Source organism: Pteropus alecto, unplaced genomic scaffold (assembly GCF_000325575.1).
Source record: "Pteropus alecto unplaced genomic scaffold, ASM32557v1 scaffold196, whole genome shotgun sequence".
Taxonomy (NCBI): Eukaryota; Metazoa; Chordata; class Mammalia; order Chiroptera; family Pteropodidae; genus Pteropus; species Pteropus alecto.
In genome coordinates, this window is record NW_006439717.1 from 1,784,015 (window position 1) to 1,802,967 (window position 18,953).

Consider the following 18,953-nt stretch of genomic DNA (forward strand, 5'->3'; position numbering starts at 1 on the left):
AAAAACCTATGTTGATTTTTAGTTTTTTTGTTTTTTTTTTTTTTTTTTTTTTTTTTTGTTATTGCACTAAATACCTAGGACATATCTAAAAGATAAATTCCTAAAAGTAGTTCTGCTGGGTCAAAGGATATTTGCATTTGCAATTTGGCAAGCCAAATTCCCTCCATTGGGGTGGCAGAGATTTACACTCCCACTACCATGTGAGTGCCCTTTTCCCCACAGCCTCACCAATGGAGTAGGTTCTCAAACATTTTGGATTAAAAATGCTATCTTATTGTTTTAATGTGCATTTCTTTTATGAGTAATATTGCACCTTTTTCATATTTTCAAAGGTCATTTGTATTTCTATTATGTTTTTTCAACAGCCATTGAATGTTCGATGCTGGGGACATCTAAGTTTCATTAGATGCCCTCTAAAGTCTAACAATTCAATGATCATCATTGCACTAGGCAGCTGAGATAAAAGGAAAACAAAGAATTGAGGTCATGGATGTTCCATTTGCTCTGATTTAAATTAAATATCCAAATACACCACTAGAATGTGAGCAATGAAAAGTGGGGATTATGTTTTATCCATCTTTATTCTCAGCAAAGGGCCCAGCATTTTGCAGGCACTTAGTCATAGTGAATACTAGGGATGAGATTAGCTTTTCTTGGGAATTCCTTCCATAGAAGTACCCAGCTAGGATTATGATCTGGATAATGTGGATAGCGTACCAATGAGTTAAAGTTATTTCTTCTGTTGCATAGGAGTATGACCACCCTAAAGCTTAGCAAAGAAAAAACAAACTGAAATGATCATTGTTAACTATATCAGGTCAGGGTCTGACACTATAAGCTTGATAAATTTACTAGTGAATGAAAGAAGTTCACTTACATGAAGAAATCATCATAATACAAAAAGAAGTAGGATGAGTCTTAGGAAATCTAGAAAGCAAATTGTTGCCAATGTCCTTTCCATGCTGTCTTAGGGAAAGGGCTTTCTAATTCTAGACCATCCGTTCTTTAGGTAAAAATACCCGAGACTATAAAGGGGCAATAGTGTTTCTCACTGCCTCTTTTCGGATGGCTCCCTATTCTGATTATTGATTCTGTTTACTTCATTCTGCTACTCATAATTCAAGAGCACAATAAACCTAATTAAAGCAGAGGGAAATTTCAAAGTTCAAATCATCTATAGATTTGCTGTTACTTAGCTTTGCATAAGCTTAAAGCAGTGATTCTCATTTATGAAAGCGTGAAATATTAGCATCACTTGTTTTTTTTTAAGTACACATTCCCTGTTCCTCTTTGTAGAAATTATCAGACTCTCCTCGGAAAAGCTTGGTCAGCTGTATTATGCAAAAGTTCACGTTTTAACATCTTCCCACCTCCACCTTCACTCTCACCTCTTTTCAAGAATAAAAAGCACCTCCTAGGTGCTTCCCTTCTCCCCACTCCTTTGGTTTCAGCTGGAAACAGCAAGTCATTTCCCTGAATCAGTTACTGTTTCGCTCCCTAGGAACCATTTCTGTGTCCTGTCATGGCCCATGAGAACTACTCCCACGCTGTTCTTAACCCCTGCATTCAGGAAAGGAATCATACATTTGCTCCATATTTGGTCTACAGTGCTCAATACATGTTGTTAAAGCAAAAGAACCAGCTATTCATTATCTAACCTTCCATATCTCCTTATATATCTGATATACATTCTGTAAATCATAATATTCTCTAAGGGTTGCTACTTTCCCAGTTGATAATTCCCTTATTGAATTTTGTCACTATGTCATATTTAAGTCCCTCTTATCATTTTACTGACACTTAAAATCACCTAAAGTCATCCTAGCCCAATCCCAACTTTTTTACAGAGAAGGAAACCAAGACGAGGAATGGTTAAGTTATGATAGCTAAGGTCAGAGTGGCAGAATTTTGACTAGAATCCTGGTCTTGTTAAGTACTGATCCTGTAATTTTTCTGCTATAGCACATTATTACTCTATTAAAAATTATTCATACTCATTTAACTCTCAGTGATGAGCACGTACCCTGTGCCAAGCAAACCCTGTGCTAGATGCTTCACACACTCATTTAACGGAGGATTAACAAAATATATATATATATTTTCCCCTCCTTAATTCCCTGTGGCAACACACACTTCCACCCCTGACCTATGGCTGTTGCTGTTTCCCCTTAAGAACTGGATTTCCGAAGGTGGGGTGTCTCCTCCCACATGCTGGCAGCATGCACCAGGGGCCTGGTGCCCCCTGCGCACTTGGAGCATTCAGCGCACTCTTGGTGCACTCTGGTGCACTCTCCACACACCCGGAGGGCCTGGCGCACCCGGGGTATGGTCCGTGGCTCCACCTGGGGTGCAAACCCAGGATCTTCTACATGTAAAACAGATGTGCTAACCACTACACTATGGAGCCACCCCCTAAAACATATTTTTAAGATGATCAAGTCAGGGCAAAAACTGCAAACCCATTACAATCAACTCTGGGGGCAGGGGCTTTTTCCTAAAAGGAATTTCAGGTAAAAACACTTTGGGTCAGGGGTAGTGACCTCTCAGAGGCTGTCTACTCTTCTCCTGCCCCAAATGATACCCCCCACTTCAGTCCTTACATGCCCTTCTCCCCAAAACTCAGTTTGGATTTGTAAGAGTGTCTAACGTTAATTCACCACTCTGTCTAATCCCATGAAATTGCTGGTTTTCTTCTTTCCTTCTCAAAGGCATTCTCCTGGGTTCTGTAGCAGGAATAGAATTTCAACTCCTTTTTCTCTCTTCATCCCTCATGCCCCTGCTACAGGCCTCACCTCAACACCTCCTACCCCGTTTCCAGGTGCAGCAAAGAAGAAACAGATACAATGCAGTGGCGGAAAGGCTTTGTGAATAGTTTGTTCATTTCAACGAGTGTGAGAGCTGCTCTAATTGGAGCCTTATAGGGAAAGGCATCTGTGTGCCTGGAGGAAGGGAAACTGCTCCCACACTACAGATTCCCGGCTGCTGCACTCCGAGGACTTTCAGATTTAGTGGAAGTCTTTGTGCGAGCAGGCCTTGGGTCAATTTTAACTGAGATTGACCTCTGGATGCTCCGTTTCACCGGCTTCTCAGGGTCATGCTTCTTTTCTTCCCTTGACCTCTTCTCCTCTCGGGTCCTAGGCCTGTTTTCCTTCAAGGTACGTCCTCTCCCTACGTCCATTCCCTTGGCCCTCTTTTCCTCCTTGGCTCTGGAACGCACCGGGTCCTTGGCTCTGGGCCTTCTCCTCACGGTGCCATTGCCCCTCGTGCTCCGTCTCCATACTTCCTTGGCCTTCTTGGCCACCCTCCGACGCACGCGGGGCTTCCGTGAGCCCCGTGGCCCTGCAGAGGTCCCCCTCGAGGAACGGGCGCACTCCTCCAACCTTGGGCGTCCTGGCTTTCTCTTCGGCTTCGGAATCTTCCAGACCCTGAAATAGCCGGCGGCGTTGCTTCCGCTGACCCGGAGGAGTGTGCCCTTAATATCAGACTTAGGCGCTTCACCAGAGTGGCGGACACACTTCCTGCGCACTTGGTAGCCAGCATTTCCCAGCTCCTTCTTGAGGGTGGCCAGAGTCAGCCCTTTGTGCAAGGCGATAGCTCTGAGCAACAGCTGGGACACTTTGAGCACGGAGCGGGGGCTCCGCCTCGGCGGTCCCCCGAAGATTTTTTCAGCGGGCTGCTGGATCTTAACTTCAGTGTCTTGGGATTCGCCACTCACTTTGGCTTCCTCAGCCATGGCCCCGCTCCGCCCTCTGCGGGGCCCGCTGGGTTGGGGCCTCGCCCACGAATAAATAAGCTAAGGCTATGTCACGTCACAAAGGGGGCCCTAGCCGAGGTCCTAGTAAGAGGGCTGACAGACCCTACCGTGGTAGGTGCCTTTTCTTTTTTCTTTTCTTTCTCTCTCTCTCTCTCTCTCGCTCTCTCTCTCCCTCCCTCCCTCCCTCCCTCCTTTCTTTTCTTTCTTTCTTTCTTTCTTTCTCTCTTTCTCTCTCTCTCTCTCTCTCGCTCTCTCTCTCCCTCCCTCCCTCCCTCCCTCCTTTCTTTTCTTTCTTTCTTTCTTTCTTTCTCTCTTTCTCTCTCTCTCTCTCTCTCGCTCTCTCTCTCCCTCCCTCCCTCCCTCCCTCCTTTCTTTTCTTTCTTTCTTTCTTTCTTTCTCTCTTTCTCTCTCTCTCTCTCTCTCGCTCTCTCTCTCCCTCCCTCCCTCCCTCCCTCCTTTCTTTTCTTTCTTTCTTTCTTTCTTTCTCTCTTTCTCTCTCTCTCTCTCTCTCGCTCTCTCTCTCCCTCCCTCCCTCCCTCCCTCCTTTCTTTTCTTTCTTTCTTTCTTTCTTTCTCTCTTTCTCTCTCTCTCTCTCTCTCGCTCTCTCTCTCCCTCCCTCCCTCCCTCCCTCCTTTCTTTTCTTTCTTTCTTTCTTTCTTTCTCTCTTTCTCTCTCTCTCTCTCTCTCGCTCTCTCTCTCCCTCCCTCCCTCCCTCCCTCCTTTCTTTTCTTTCTTTCTTTCTTTCTTTCTCTCTTTCTCTCTCTCTCTCTCTCTCGCTCTCTCTCTCCCTCCCTCCCTCCCTCCCTCCTTTCTTTTCTTTCTTTCTTTCTTTCTTTCTCTCTTTCTCTCTCTCTCTCTCTCTCTTTCTTTCAAGCTTTTAATAACCTATCAGGCCACTTCCTTCTAGGTTTAAACCAATCCAGATATTCCACACCTATTCATCTTGAAGAATCACTTTATAATCTTCAGGGTTTTGTTGTTCCCTGCTCTTATGCTCACACTTATCATTGATCTTGATCTCAATCACTTTTTGAAGTTCACTAGTTTTCTATGAAAAGTAGTGTATGTATACATACCATCTACCCACATTTCCCTAAGGTGAGAGATGCTCTTCCCAACTATCCAAAACAAGTCAAACAATGCCTTTAAAAAGTAAATGTGGTATTCTATAAAACACAACCCAGTCTAGAAACACCCACCTTTAGGTTCCACTAGTTAAATATCTGTAGTCATGTCTCTATGACCCTCTGCTCCGTGGATTTTGTGCAAGAGAATGAAGCAAAGGAAAAAACTACTGTGGTTCCTCGACACTAAACAATAATTTCCACCTAGGAAGTTCAGATGCCTCATTCAGTTGGACTGGAACAGATTCCAAAAAGCCTAAGAACACAGGTCTAATCATTCTTTGAACAGACTTTGTGCTGTTCTCCCTCTAGTTCCTCTTCTTGGATTGCCTGTCCCCCTTTTCTGCCCAGACAAATCCTGCTCATAGTTCAAAGTCCTGCTAAATCCTGTCTTTACTGAAGCCTGCTCAGACTCTTTCAGTCAAATGATTTCTCTCCTATTACAATTACTTTTGCAATCCTATACTGCTTTTTCTTTATTTTAAATTAATTTGGTATTAAAGGGCACAATGTGGCACAATACTTAAAAAAAGGAAAAAACAGACTTGGAGCTAGAAGACATGGATACATATTCTAGCTCTTTAACAGTCATATGACATTGATAAATCCCTTAATATCTTTGAATCTGATTTCTTATATATTTATTTTAAAGTTAATAATCCCTTCCTACCAACATCACAGAATTATTGCAAAGGTTCAGAGAAGGTGATGGTAGGCGACAAAAGCCTACCCAAATATAAGGCATTAAATTATTTTACTCTGATCATTTATGTCTTTCCAACTAAATAAAAAGGTCCCTGAGAACCAGATAGTCTTTGAATTTCTATGTCCATGCTGTACCTAACACAATCTTTCATTATACACAGCAAGCATTTGATTGAGTTTGCTTAAGCTCCTCTCTGGTTAGGAGACTCTCTCTGGATTCAGATAGTAACTCCCAGAAAAACAGGAGAAAGAAGCAAGATGAATTTCAAAGGGCTGGGAATGAAGGGATCAAGGAAGCTAGTTGCTTAAGGACCTCTTATTTTGGACACAGCTTAGTTTGGGAATAACTCAAAGAATTATTCATAGAATACTTAAAATTGCAAAGCATATCATACTTATCCAGAGGACATTCACATATGCTCAGCAGTTACAAGGTGGACTGTGACATAGTTTCTTCCAGAAATCAAAGTTCCAGGAAGTAGCTTAGACCTGTGCTTCTTAAACGTTTATGCGCATTTCATAAAGTGCAAATTCCAATAATTAAGTTTGGGATGGGGCCAGGGGTTTTACCTTTTAACAAGCTCCCAGGTAGTTCCATCTGGTTAAAACACAAGTGTTAGGTGGTGGGGGGAGAGTAGACAAAGAGAAAGGAAGTGGCAGGAGATGAAACTGGAAAGGTGGCATAGGGCCAAGGTGTGAAGGACAGATACCATAATAATGACACAACTGTAAGTGGTTACACAGCATAAGTGGTATGGTTTGGATTTAAACCTTACTTAATTCTAATTGGATTCAAAGTCTACTTAATTCTAAGGCCTGAATTCTTAGCTGCAATACTGTCCTAGGTTTCTCTTTCTCTAAGGTTGACCCTCCTCCCTTCATCTCTCTCTATTATAGAGCAGGGGGAAGTTCATCCCCATAATCACAGCTCTGAGTCAAGAGTATCTACAAGCATTCACAAGAGTATCTGCTCCCAGTCTTTAAATCAGGGCAGAGTACCGTGACCCTGAGGCGCTCCAAGGACAGAGGACTAATGCATCTGCACAGGCACAGTGTACCATGGAAGAGTTGCCAGTGGAGAGGCAGAACCACATGGAACAGGATTTCTCCCATTTGTGTAGTCTTTTAGTCTGGCTATACTTCTTGGTTGACAAATAGGGCAGGCAAGACAGGAGTTTTATCTCCTGTTATATAAGTACCTACATAACATACTCAATTTGTCTCTTGGCCCACAAAGCTCAAAATATTTACATCTGGCCCTTTGCAAAATAAGTTTGCCAACCACTATCTTAAAGAGCGTGCTTTTAAAATTTTTTATTATTATTTTTAACTCCAGTGCTTGGCCAGCCCAGTTTTCTCCACTGCTAAGTGCCTCCAGTACAATTTCTCCATTTGGTCACTATGCATTTTTTTCCAGCTTTTGACTCAGGAAGCAGTGGTATGGCCAGGAGTTCCAAAAAGCACAGGTCCTGTGCCTCAGCCTAGGTCAGTGCTCCACGTACCCTCTCCTCAGCTTCCAGAAGTGCACACACTAGTGACCTAGCAGGGATTACCACTAACTTTTCACGACAAAGTAGCTCAGAGGTGACCTGATACAGGTTGCTGTTCCCACAATCCTCTGCCCAGCTCCAAGCATGCGCCTATCAGGGTTCCTATAGGGCTAGTGTCCTAAGTAGCTGGCTACCCTACCTTTGTGCCATTTAGCTGCCTTGAGCTGTTCTGGTCCAAGTTGTACATAAAAGTGTACTAGACTCCTGCAGAGGAATGTCTCTTCAGCTCCTGGTTCCAAGAGTGCCTACAGTGGCATGCCTGACTCCCTCTGCAAACCTGCCTAGCGGCCTTGGTTTACCAGCACCTCAGAAGGTTATTCCTGCTTGCCCAGTGACTGTAGATCAGGTTTGCCCTGGGAAAACCAGCAAAATTATCCTCCATCCAATGGGCTGTAACCATATGTTCTTCATCAAGGCCTGAACTCCCATTCCAAGTTTGTCCTTCCTTGTTACTCCCCTATGACTGCTTATAAATTCTTTATGTTAACTTTCCTTGTTTAAATAACCGGGTGATTTCTGTCTCCTGATTGGGCCAGACTAAAAAAGGAGCTCTCTTATCACAGGAATTTTACAACAGTGGGCTCTTCACTAAATTCAACCTGAAAAACAAATTTACATCTTTTAGATGAAGCCCAATCCTTAAAATCACCATATATATATATCTTTAAAAAGACCCTGGAGCTTTTCTGTTTGTCAATATACCTAACTTTTAAGAAATTCGAAATAAGTTTTAATGAGAAATATATAGGATATAATACTTAACAACATGAAAAATTTTAAACAAAATATTTGTGTTTTACTACACACTAATAAATTTAAGATGGATCAAAGAGTTAAACATGGAAAATGAAAACAGAAAAGTTTATATGAGTATTTATCTGATTTCAGAAGGAAGATTTTCTAAGCATAAAAATAATGGAAGAAGTCACAAAGGAAATTACAGATGATTATATATAAATCTTAAACTTTTCTCCATTAAAAAATTAAAACAAGAGTTAAAAAGTAAGCAGAAAAATTCTATCAAAAAAGTCTAAGAGTTATTCTTAAATTAAGCGCTAAGTAAATCCCCAAATTAAGCTAAGTATAAACTAAAAGTGGTTAATATATGAAAACATGCTCTACCTTAAATTATAAAAATACAAAATAAGCAACAACTTTTCACCTATCAAAGTGATAAAGATTATTTTTTAATAAAAACAGATAATGAGACTCTTTTTCTAGATAAAACTAATCACCTCTCCCACAATTAAAAACCTTCGACTAAAATGCATAAAACAACTATCAGAAGACTGTGAAAGGTAAATAAAAACAGGTGGACTAGGTAAGGATTAAAGAGAAATGTAGTTGACTGCAACTTCCTTGGGTTTTCTATTTTACCCCATATGTATCCCAGCCTGGATCCTAGAGCAACCTGAAAACCAGAACTGCCAAGGGCCCAGACAGAAAAAGCCCCAACAAAAATCCACTCTCTCTGGCTGCAGGACTGGGAAATGGGAGTGGGAGGACTGTGGGATGGAACCTTCTGATTTTCACCCCTCCAACCCCAGGTGATTATCAGAAAACAAGCAGCACTCCTTCTTCCCACCAAGCAGACTGTGTGATCATTGCCTTATGGACGCTCCCTGCTCTACATCAAGGAAGTGCCAGCAAAGACTATGTGTCCCTCTCTTTCCCCACCAGCAGTGAGGTGGCCCTGTTTTCTCCTTCTGCCCTAAAGCAGTGCCAATGAAGAGGTAGAGCCATTCCCTCTTCTCACTATGTGGCTGTGACAGATTCTGCATAGCAGAACCTTGGCAACAGTAGAGGAAAGCTAATGTCCTGGCTTTCTAGCCAGAACACTAGGGAACCCTGGGAGGCAGAAAGTAAGCAGAGGATCAAGGAAATGAGGGAACTGGAGAAAGAATCCTAATCTCACCCCCTAGTTGTACATGTGTGAAACTGACCGGAATCAGCAGAGTGAAGGCTTTAAATAAACACTGCATTATAATGTACTACTCCCAAGGTTTCAGACTGGCTGCTGAGGGGGTACACAAGAGGGGAAGACCATAACAGTACCACAAGGGCTTTGGAAACTAAATTGAAACTGGAACCACAGCCCACAGGAAACAATCAAAACAAAACTAGGTTAACTGCTTCCTGAAAAAAAATAAGTCAACAATCTCCAGAAGATTTAAACAGGACCAGGACTCTCATAATATTCAAAATGTCCAAGATATGATCCAAAATTAATCAACAAACTAAGTGGAAAACCTAAATAGCTCTCAAAAGTAAAAGCAAACCACAGTGCCAATCCCAAGATGACCTAAATGTCAAAATTATCAGACACAGACTTTAAAGCAGCTATTATAAACATGTTCTAAGAAGTCAGGGCTGTTGAAATGAATGGAAAGACAGAAGTTCTCAGAAAAGAAACAGAGTTATGAAAAAAGAATCAAACAAATTTTAGAATTGAAACACCCAACAATAGAAATTTTAGAATTCACTGTAGGGACTCAGAATAAATGGAGATGACAGAAGACAGGGTCACTGAACTTGAAGATACAAAGTATCCAATATAAACAAAAGAAGGGAAAAAGTGAAAAAAATTGAAAACAGGCTTAGAGACCTGTGGGACAATATCAAAAGGATCAATATTCATATTATAGATGACCAGAGGAAGAGGAGAAAAGATTAGAGCAGAAAAAAAAAATGCCTATATTTGAAGAAATAATGATTGAAAACCTCAAATTTGGTGAAAGGCATACATTTACAGACCCAAGAATCACAGCAAAACCCAAATAGATAAAATTAAAACCATAGTCAGAAACATCATAAAGTGCTTAAAACCAAAAGATAAAGAAAATACTTGAAAGCAGACAAAGAAATACAGCACATAGGGGAACAAAGATTCAAATTATAGCATTCAGGCTAGAACTCAGTGGAACATTTTTAAAATGGCTACTTATTGGTCCAGATGGCTTCTAAAATCTCTTCTGTGGGTTGCAAATCAAATACTATATTTGCATATAACTTGATGAGCAACTGCACCCCGCCCCCCCCAAAAAAGGGGATACAAAATAATTGACTAAATCTTACTACATTCTCTGCATGAGAAGGATTAGAGAAAAAAAGAAAAGGCCTTACTATTCTCCAGGGCAGCGATTCTCAAAATGTAGTTCCCATACCCCTGGGGAAGCCAAGAATTTCAAGGGAATATCACGAGGTCAAAACTTTTCATAATAACTCTAAGACATTATTTACCTGTGTTAACATTTACTTTGATAGTACAAAACCAACAGTGGGTAAAACTTCTGGCCTCAACATGAATCAAGGCAGTGGCACCAAACTATAGTAGAAGATACTCTATTCTTTACCACTACACGCTCATTGAGAAGAAGGGAAAGAAAATTTCATTTTAAATATATTTGATGAAGCAACAAAAATTATAATTTTATTAAATTTCAACCCTTGAGTACCTTCTTTTAAATATTTTGTGTGGCAAAATGGGAAGTATGCATACAGCACTTCTGCTTTGTGCTTAAGTTTAGTGGTTGTCTCAAGGAAGAGCTTTTGTGCAATTGTTTGAGTTGCAAACTGAACTAGCCACTTTTTCAAAATTGAGTATTTGGCAAACATATTCTCAAAAATGAACAAAATAACTCTATAATTTCAAATAAAACAACTTACAGGATTTATTGCCAATGAAAAAATCCAGGCTGTCAAGCAAAAATAAAAATTTGGAAGACCTGTATCAGCTAAAACAAGCTTGACATCTTCCCAACACTTTCTGTTGTGATCAGTGGTGATAACAATTATGACTTTTGGATATTGATTAGTGAAATCCATCAGTATATGGAAGACCTGCCTAACTCAATGAACTAATATGTTCCAAATGGCCAATGCATTGCGATTTTACAATGTAAGTTTACAATATAAGTATGGGTGAAAGAGTCATTCCAAATGCAAGAAAGTCTGTTGGTTTTTAATGTAGTAGAGCATGAAAGGTTCACTGATATGGTTTTAGAATTTACATTGCAAATAACCTTTAAGAAAATACCTCTTTTGGTTTAAGTGTAGTATCAAAGAATATCCACAATTATCTAAAAAGGCTACTAAATGCTTTTCCAACTACGTTATCTGTGTGAGGCTGAATTTTTTTTCATATATTTTAAACATGGCAACATATTACAACAGGTAGAATGAAAAAGCAGTTATGAAAATTCAGCTGTCTTCTTTTAAATCAAGTCATAAATGAAAAACAATACCACTCTTTTAGAAAATTATTTTTCATGAAAACTGTTATTTATGTTAATACATATATATACATACATGTTTACACAAATATATGTGTGTGCACAACACATAACAAAAGTCTTTTTAGAAGACACTCAACAATTTTTAAAAATGTAGAGAGGTTGTCGGTACAGACAGTTTGAGAATCACTGCTCTTGGGAATGCACTTGATGATCAGAATAAGAGTAATGGAGACTTAAATAGAGATAATATGGGCAATAAGCAAGCTATGTCTCCCTCCTTCAAGAATTTGTTTTGGCCTCACTCAGGCCCCAAGTGTCAAGGCAGTCTCTGTGCAGGGAAAGCAATCCCAAGGAGACAGAGGGGCAGTCTCTGGAATATTGTGAGATAAGGGACTAGAAGAGACCTAAGGTGAAATAACCTTCATCTGAAAAGTTACAGGCCAGTGGGAAGATGCCTAAAGAGTCTAGATTGAAGAGGTTTAAAAACCATAGGCTTGACCCCACAGAAATAGTTGATCTTCAAGATTCTTCCTTCTAACACTATATGATTCTCTGAAGATATGGCTTCCTATAGGCTCAGGGCTGAAATAAGATTGTGGAAACTTGTACTACATCAATCATAATTGGTTTGACCAAGGCTTGAGACTGTGGGATAATACCATTAATATCTCTATTTCTTAACTTTAGCCCAGAGATGAAATAGGAATGAGAAGTGTAAACGGAACTCATGAAAATGAAGTTCAGTTTATATCATCACACTGCTTAGGATCTAGAGTCCAATTCAAAAAGTCAGAGCACAAACTACGTGGTCTCTGAGGCCAGATGCTTGGACCTCTATCATGAGTGATATATGATCACTACGCTTGAACCAGATAGATTTTTCTAAAGAATTGTTCATGTTTTAATGAGTTATACAATGGAACATTACATAACAACATAAAAAGACCTCTGATAAAACATCATGTAGAGTGAAAAGAGTCAGACATGAGTACGTACTTTATGATTCCATATATATGAAGTTCAAAACAGGCAGAACTAAACTGATAGTTTGTGCTCAAAATGTTTAGTGTTTTTAATAATCATTATGGTAGTAGTCTTAGTATTGTTATTTGGAGACTACTATGTAGGCTGAAACAAATTAGTAATTATGGGATATTTTAACCCTGCATCTCATCTTAATTCTTAAGAATCAGGATTACTAATGTAGGCATTTTAGGGGACATAACTGCTATGTCCCCCCAAAATCCTAAAAACAATGAGCAAAATAATTTAAAAAACAGTAGCAATGAGCATCCCCAGCTCTATACTGTGGTCTTGAAATACCATTTCACATTAGAAAAAACCATGGCTTCTTAGAGAAGTGGCCAATTCCAGGTCTGGGGCAGGAAATGTACAAGATAAGCTTAGAATATCTTGACACACCAGATAGTTTGGAAGCTCTCAAAGACTACTAGGGTCATTTCAAATGGACTCGGGAGCCAACTTGAAGATGCTTCGCTGGCCAGAGAAGGGATTATTTGAGCATTGGTAAGGATAAGAAATATCATAGATTGAAACCTATCAAATATATTTAAATCTATGAGTTTGTAATGGTATTTTAAAAGGAAATAATTGGTCATTCACAGAAGATAATAGGGAACCAATTCATTATCTTAAATACTTTTAATCTTAAATAAAAAGATAGGATCAAGCATTTATCCAGCCTTTCACATATGAACTGTACCATTGCATAACCAAGTAGTGGGTAAAATAGATGAAGTGTATCTTTATTAAAGTATTCCAACTAACACATAAAAAATGGAAAGAATATCACCATTTTGCAACTCCCAATGAATTATGCATCAAGCATTAAAGACTGCTAACATCACAAAGAGACAACTAGATGTTACTTGCCTCCTATAGTCTTGCCAAACACCACATATACCTTTAGATATCTGGATGAACCTGAGTCTGGATCTAGATGCTAATTTACAGAGAATACAGAAGATGAAGGAACATGTTAAATTAGACATGAGTATACAATGAGTAAAATCTAGATTGTAGAAACTATAGGACAAATGGGCCTGGGTTCTCAGCATATGTACTATGAGGAAAAGAAAAATGTGGGATAACTCTATAGGTTAAAAGGGACTTAAAAGTCATAGATATGTTTTAAATGAACGAGGCTAAACTATAGTGACAAGGGATGCATTTTGAATGATAAAACTATTTTGAAAAAGCAAGCAGTAATTACTATAAAAGTCAGGACAGTGGTTATACATGGGGAGGAGAGAGGATTATGACTGGGACAGGGCACATAGAAGGGGTTAATGGAGTGAGTAGCAAAGTCCTATTTTTTCACTAGGGTTTTGCCCATTCTGGGGTCCATGAAGTACTGGTTCTTATTGTACTCTACATTTGCCTAGTAATATTAAGTCAAATAATTCAATGTAATTCATGCTAATTACATTAATTCTTTAATTCACGTTGAATTGATGTAATTCACATTACAATCTCAACACAGACATTACACAGTAAGGACAAAAGTCCTTGGAAGATGGAAAAATGTCAAATTTTCAAATCACCTATTGTACACCTGGTGTCAGTGGATTTAATATCTGAGGGGCACTTGTGTGTATTAAGGAGAGTTAACACTATGACTTGTGTTTTAATTAATATTTAACAATAAAGTTATAAACTTTTAATTCAACCTAGATTTTGTTGTAAAAGTTTACTTGCTGCTTCTTAGATTTAGTGCTCTTTTAAGCTTATAAATTTGACAAATTAAATCCCCTTAAATATTTAACACTATTTACAAACTTTATCTCCTGCATCAAAGCCTATTACAGCCTGAAAAGATTCTGAAGCCCTTATTTGGCTTGAAATTGTACCACCTTTCTCTTTCATAATTCTTTTGTGCCTTTTGGACCAGCATTTTGTAGTTACTCTGTTGATACCTACCACGTTCAGAAGTAAATTGTTTCCTTGGGTAGCCTCCTTCCTCCCATGAAGAGCCCTTCCAATCAGAGTGGATAGACATTGATTATCATTGGGTAAACCATGATGGACCTTTGGCTAGCTGGTCAATGTACATTCAGCAGAAAAATTTGCCTTAGAAAGTGCCTCGGCTACTGATATCCTAAAGTACCTAGAACTCTTCCAAGTATTAGACATCACAATATTCTTATTCACACTAATTTATTCCTTTTCTTTCTGTTTTTTAGTTTGAGTTTTTTTGGTTTGTCTGCTTGCTTGCCTCTTTTTAACAACACTGATGGAGCCCAGAACTTAATTGGCTTGAATTTCTGTTACTTCAACACTGTAAGACATCAAGGCATTTGCTTGGTTTGCACTGTTGGAACGGTTAAGAACATGGCTTAAGAGTCAGGAAAACTTGGGTTTGAATAACAGCTCTGTCACTTATTTGCTGTGTGACCTTGGGCATGTGACTTAGCCTCTCTCAGTTCCATCTATAAAATATGGGTGTTATGAAGAATAAAGAATGCTAATATTAGTAGAGCACTTAAACAGTGCTTTAAGAGAGTGTTGTTATAGTTTAAGAAAGCAAATATAGTACAGTACATATTCTTTTGTCTTAGCTCTTAATATCCTCATCACTTACACATGTGGAAATCATAAACCCTCCTCCACTTTGAGACAAATCTCAAAATATATCTGTTCATGAAGTTATCTTGTTTTCTTCAGCATAATATAAACTTTGTTTCTTAAAACCCAAGCATTTTGTGCCTCATTAATATACTTATTTTGCAGCCTCAATAGATTATAAACTCTTTGGCACAAATCCTCCCTAGAACCTAAAACATTGCTTTGTGTATTGTGTCGGCTCAAGAAATATTGAAATTTACCACTGGTTACTTTTATATTTATGCTACTGTCAATGCCCTTCAGTCAAAGACCACAGGAATACCTCCAGTTAAACAAATATCTAGTGCTCATTGTACCAAGGGAGAACAGACACCATAGGGAGTTAAGGGGTGTCTCAGTAAGAGGATGTTAGAAAGAACTTATTCTGGGCTTTGGGTGGGTAAATTTGGGGAGAGTATAAGGAAGCTGAGGCTCCAGATTTGGTATTATCAAAAAGCAGGAGCAACTCTATGATTGGGTAGCTAAAAAATTTTATCTATGGGGAGAGCAAACTAGAGAAAAGAGAAAGCTGTAATAGGTAAAGAAGTAGTGGTTGTTTATTTAGGTGACAGGGCAATATTTGGCATTTTGTGGGTTGTACATGATCTTGTCTGAAGTGGATGTTCTTGTGAAATTGTTTATATCCAAAAGGAGGGCAACATATAGCATAACTGTGTCAAATCAGTGCCTGGATACTAAGAGTAGATTTTTTTCCCCCTTTCTCATTAAATTCCATTTATAAAAACCACATATTTGATGTTTCTTATTCAAGAATTATAACAGGTAATTTTGCTTTGCTCTTTTTGTTGAGCTCTCTCCCAGCTAACATGAGGGACTGCTGCTGCTGTTTTACCAATTGCAGTTTTCTCCGTTTGATTCCTTCTGCCTCCTAGGTAGTAATTAAGATATCAAATCAGGAGAAGAACCAAAATGGCATAGATGATAGAAGCTCTGTTCATCCTTCTGGTGACCAAATCAAAGTTGTGACGGAAACAAGGAGCAAGCAGCAAGGAAAAATCACCTGGGATCTTGAACAAGCCAGACAACTAGGGAGAAATCCAAGAAAGCACCCTGCAACAGCAGAAGGTAGGACGAGGCGAGGATGCGGGGTGATTTGGTCTCGGTCGGCTGAGATGGAGGCTGCAGCAGCAGCAGAAGCCTCTTAAAGGGGCCGCGTCCATGAGCGGATTTTCGCAGTGACAGATAGTGCTGATTAGGCTGCCTACAGGGGAACCAGGACTTACAGGGAGACATTGTCGGAGTGAGGGCTGGGGGTAGATTAACTCTGTACAGAAGTGCCGGCGGTATCCATTGTTCCCTGTTGAGCCCTCTGGCCTCCCAGTGTGCCGACACAGCGCCACCATAGCCATGAGGTCATCAGACTGGATAACAGAGGTCGCTCTGCCCAGAGGATTCCCTGAAACCCCCACTCAGAATGGCAAGAAAAAAGAAGCCACTCAGAATGGCAAGAAAAAAGAAGCCACTCAGAATGGCAAGAAAAAAGAAGCCACTCAGAATGGCAAGAAAAAAGAAGCCACTCAGAATGGCAAGAAAAAAGAAGCCACTCAGAATGGCAAGAAAAAAGAAGCCACTCAGAATGGCAAGAAAAAAGAAGCCACTCAGAATGGCAAGAAAAAAGAAGCCACTCAGAATGGCAAGAAAAAAGAAGCCACTCAGAATGGCAAGAAAAAAGAAGCCACTCAGAATGGCAAGAAAAAAGAAGCCACTCAGAATGGCAAGAAAAAAGAAGCCACTCAGAATGGCAAGAAAAAAGAAGCCACTCAGAATGGCAAGAAAAAAGAAGCCACTCAGAATGGCAAGAAAAAAGAAGCCACTCAGAATGGCAAGAAAAAAGAAGCCACTCAGAATGGCAAGAAAAAAGAAGCCACTCAGAATGGCAAGAAAAAAGAAGCCACTCAGAATGGCAAGAAAAAAGAAGCCACTCAGAATGGCAAGAAAAAAGAAGCCACTCAGAATGGCAAGAAAAAAGAAGCCACTCAGAATGGCAAGAAAAAAGAAGCCACTCAGAATGGCAAGAAAAAAGAAGCCACTCAGAATGGCAAGAAAAAAGAAGCCACTCAGAATGGCAAGAAAAAAGAAGCCACTCAGAATGGCAAGAAAAAAGAAGCCAAGACTATATAATAATAATTTAAGGAGACTATGGGACACTATTAAAGGTAAAAATATCTGTGTCATAGGGATACCTGAAGGAAAACAAGATGTTGGAGAGCTATTTGAAGAAATTATGATGGAAAACTTCCTTAATCTGGTAAAGGAAATAAACATAAAACCGCAGGAAGCTCAGAGAATCCTCAAAATCAGGAACCCAAAGAGGCCCACACCAAGACACATTATTATTAAAATGCCAAAGGTTAAATACAAAGAGGGAATCTTAAAAGCAGCAAGAGAAAAGCAGTTAGTTGCCTACAAGGGAGTACCCATAAGACTAGCAGCTGATTTCTCAAAAGAAACGATGCAGGACTGAAGGGCTTGGCACAAAATATTTGACATGATGAAAACCCAGGATCTACAACCAAGAATGCTTTATTCAGCAAAGCTATCATTTAGAGTTGAAGGACAGATAAAGAGCTTCCCAGACAAAAATAAGCTAAAGGAATTAATCACCACCAAGCCAGTATTACAGGAAATGTTCGAAGGACTTCTTTAAGAAAAGACATGTATCAAAAACAGGAATAAAGAATCGTAACAACTACATTCCTATCAATAAGTACCTCGAATGGAAAAGAATTAAGGGCTCCAACTAAAAGATAGAGTGGATGAACAGAAAAGAAAACAAGACCCCTACATATTGCCTATAAAAGACTCATTTCAGATTAAAAGACACACACAGACTAAAAGGAAAGGGATGGAAAAAGATATTGCTTTGATGGGCTAGAAGGTATTTAAGTCAGACAGAGAAAGATAAACACTATATGATTTCACTTATATGGGGAATCTAAGGAATGAAAAGAACAAACTAATCAAAAACAGACATGCAAATATAGTGGACAATTTGGTGGACAGAGGGGAGGGGAGTTTGGGGGGCTGGGAGAATGGGGTGAAGTGTTAAAGAAGTACAAATTAGTAGTTAATAGATGGTCACAGGGATGGGGAGCACAGCAGAGGGAATGCAGTTAGCATTAATATGTTGGCTAGGTGGAAGGTCGGGGATGGAGGGAGTAATCGGGGGGAACCGTTTTACAAACTATATAGATGTCTAACCGATGTACTGTATACTTGAAACTAATTAAATTTTTTTTTTTAAAAGATATCCAATCATAGAATTGCCCCACTTTCTGACAGACTCTTCCCAAACCTAACACAAGTCCAAATCACTAAACAATCCCCTTAACCCCCTCTTACTGAGATGTCCCACAGATTCACCATGGTGTACTGTCTCCCTTGTTGCAACTATAAACCCAACTCTTTTCTACAGGAGCATTTCCTGGTACTTTAGGCCAGTGGGCACAGACATCTGGATGTTCATGGCTCTCATGCATAATATAGATATTTTTTCCTTGTCCTTTAACTTTGTTTATGGTATCTTCTTATGCTATTGATAAATTTCTAATTTTTATGTTGTCGGTGTTATCATTCTTCTCCTTTATGACTTCTTAGCTTTGTGACTTTATCTTAGATCATAAAAAAATAGTATTCTATATTTTCTTTTAATACTTTTACTTTTTGTAATGTTTAGCTTTTAATCCATCTGGACTTTCATTTTGTATGCAGATAATGAGGATTGAAGTTCTTTCCAAATCTAGGACATTTCAGGATTAAAATTCACACCCATCACTTCTCTGGGCATCTTTCCTTGACTCTCTCTTCCTTCATTTCAACAGCCTGGATTAGAAGTCCCTGCATTTTATTTCCACAGTACGCATCACAACAATCATCAATTCTGTCTTAAAATAGTCTGCTTGAGAGCAAGAGCAGTATTTTATTTATTGTTTTATTTCTA

General features: G+C 39.3%; 1 protein-coding gene across 1 annotated transcript in view; it reads right to left on the reverse strand.

Annotated features, from left to right (window-relative positions):
- Positions 1-2,965: 2,965 nt before the first annotated feature.
- The window catches only part of LOC102890341 (testis-specific H1 histone), a 17,050-nt gene continuing 1,062 nt past the window's right edge, over positions 2,966-18,953 (reverse strand). The window contains exon 2 of the mRNA XM_015593151.1: positions 2,966-3,773. Coding sequence (XP_015448637.1) covers positions 2,966-3,773 — 808 coding nt within the window. The remainder of the gene's footprint in view (positions 3,774-18,953) is intronic.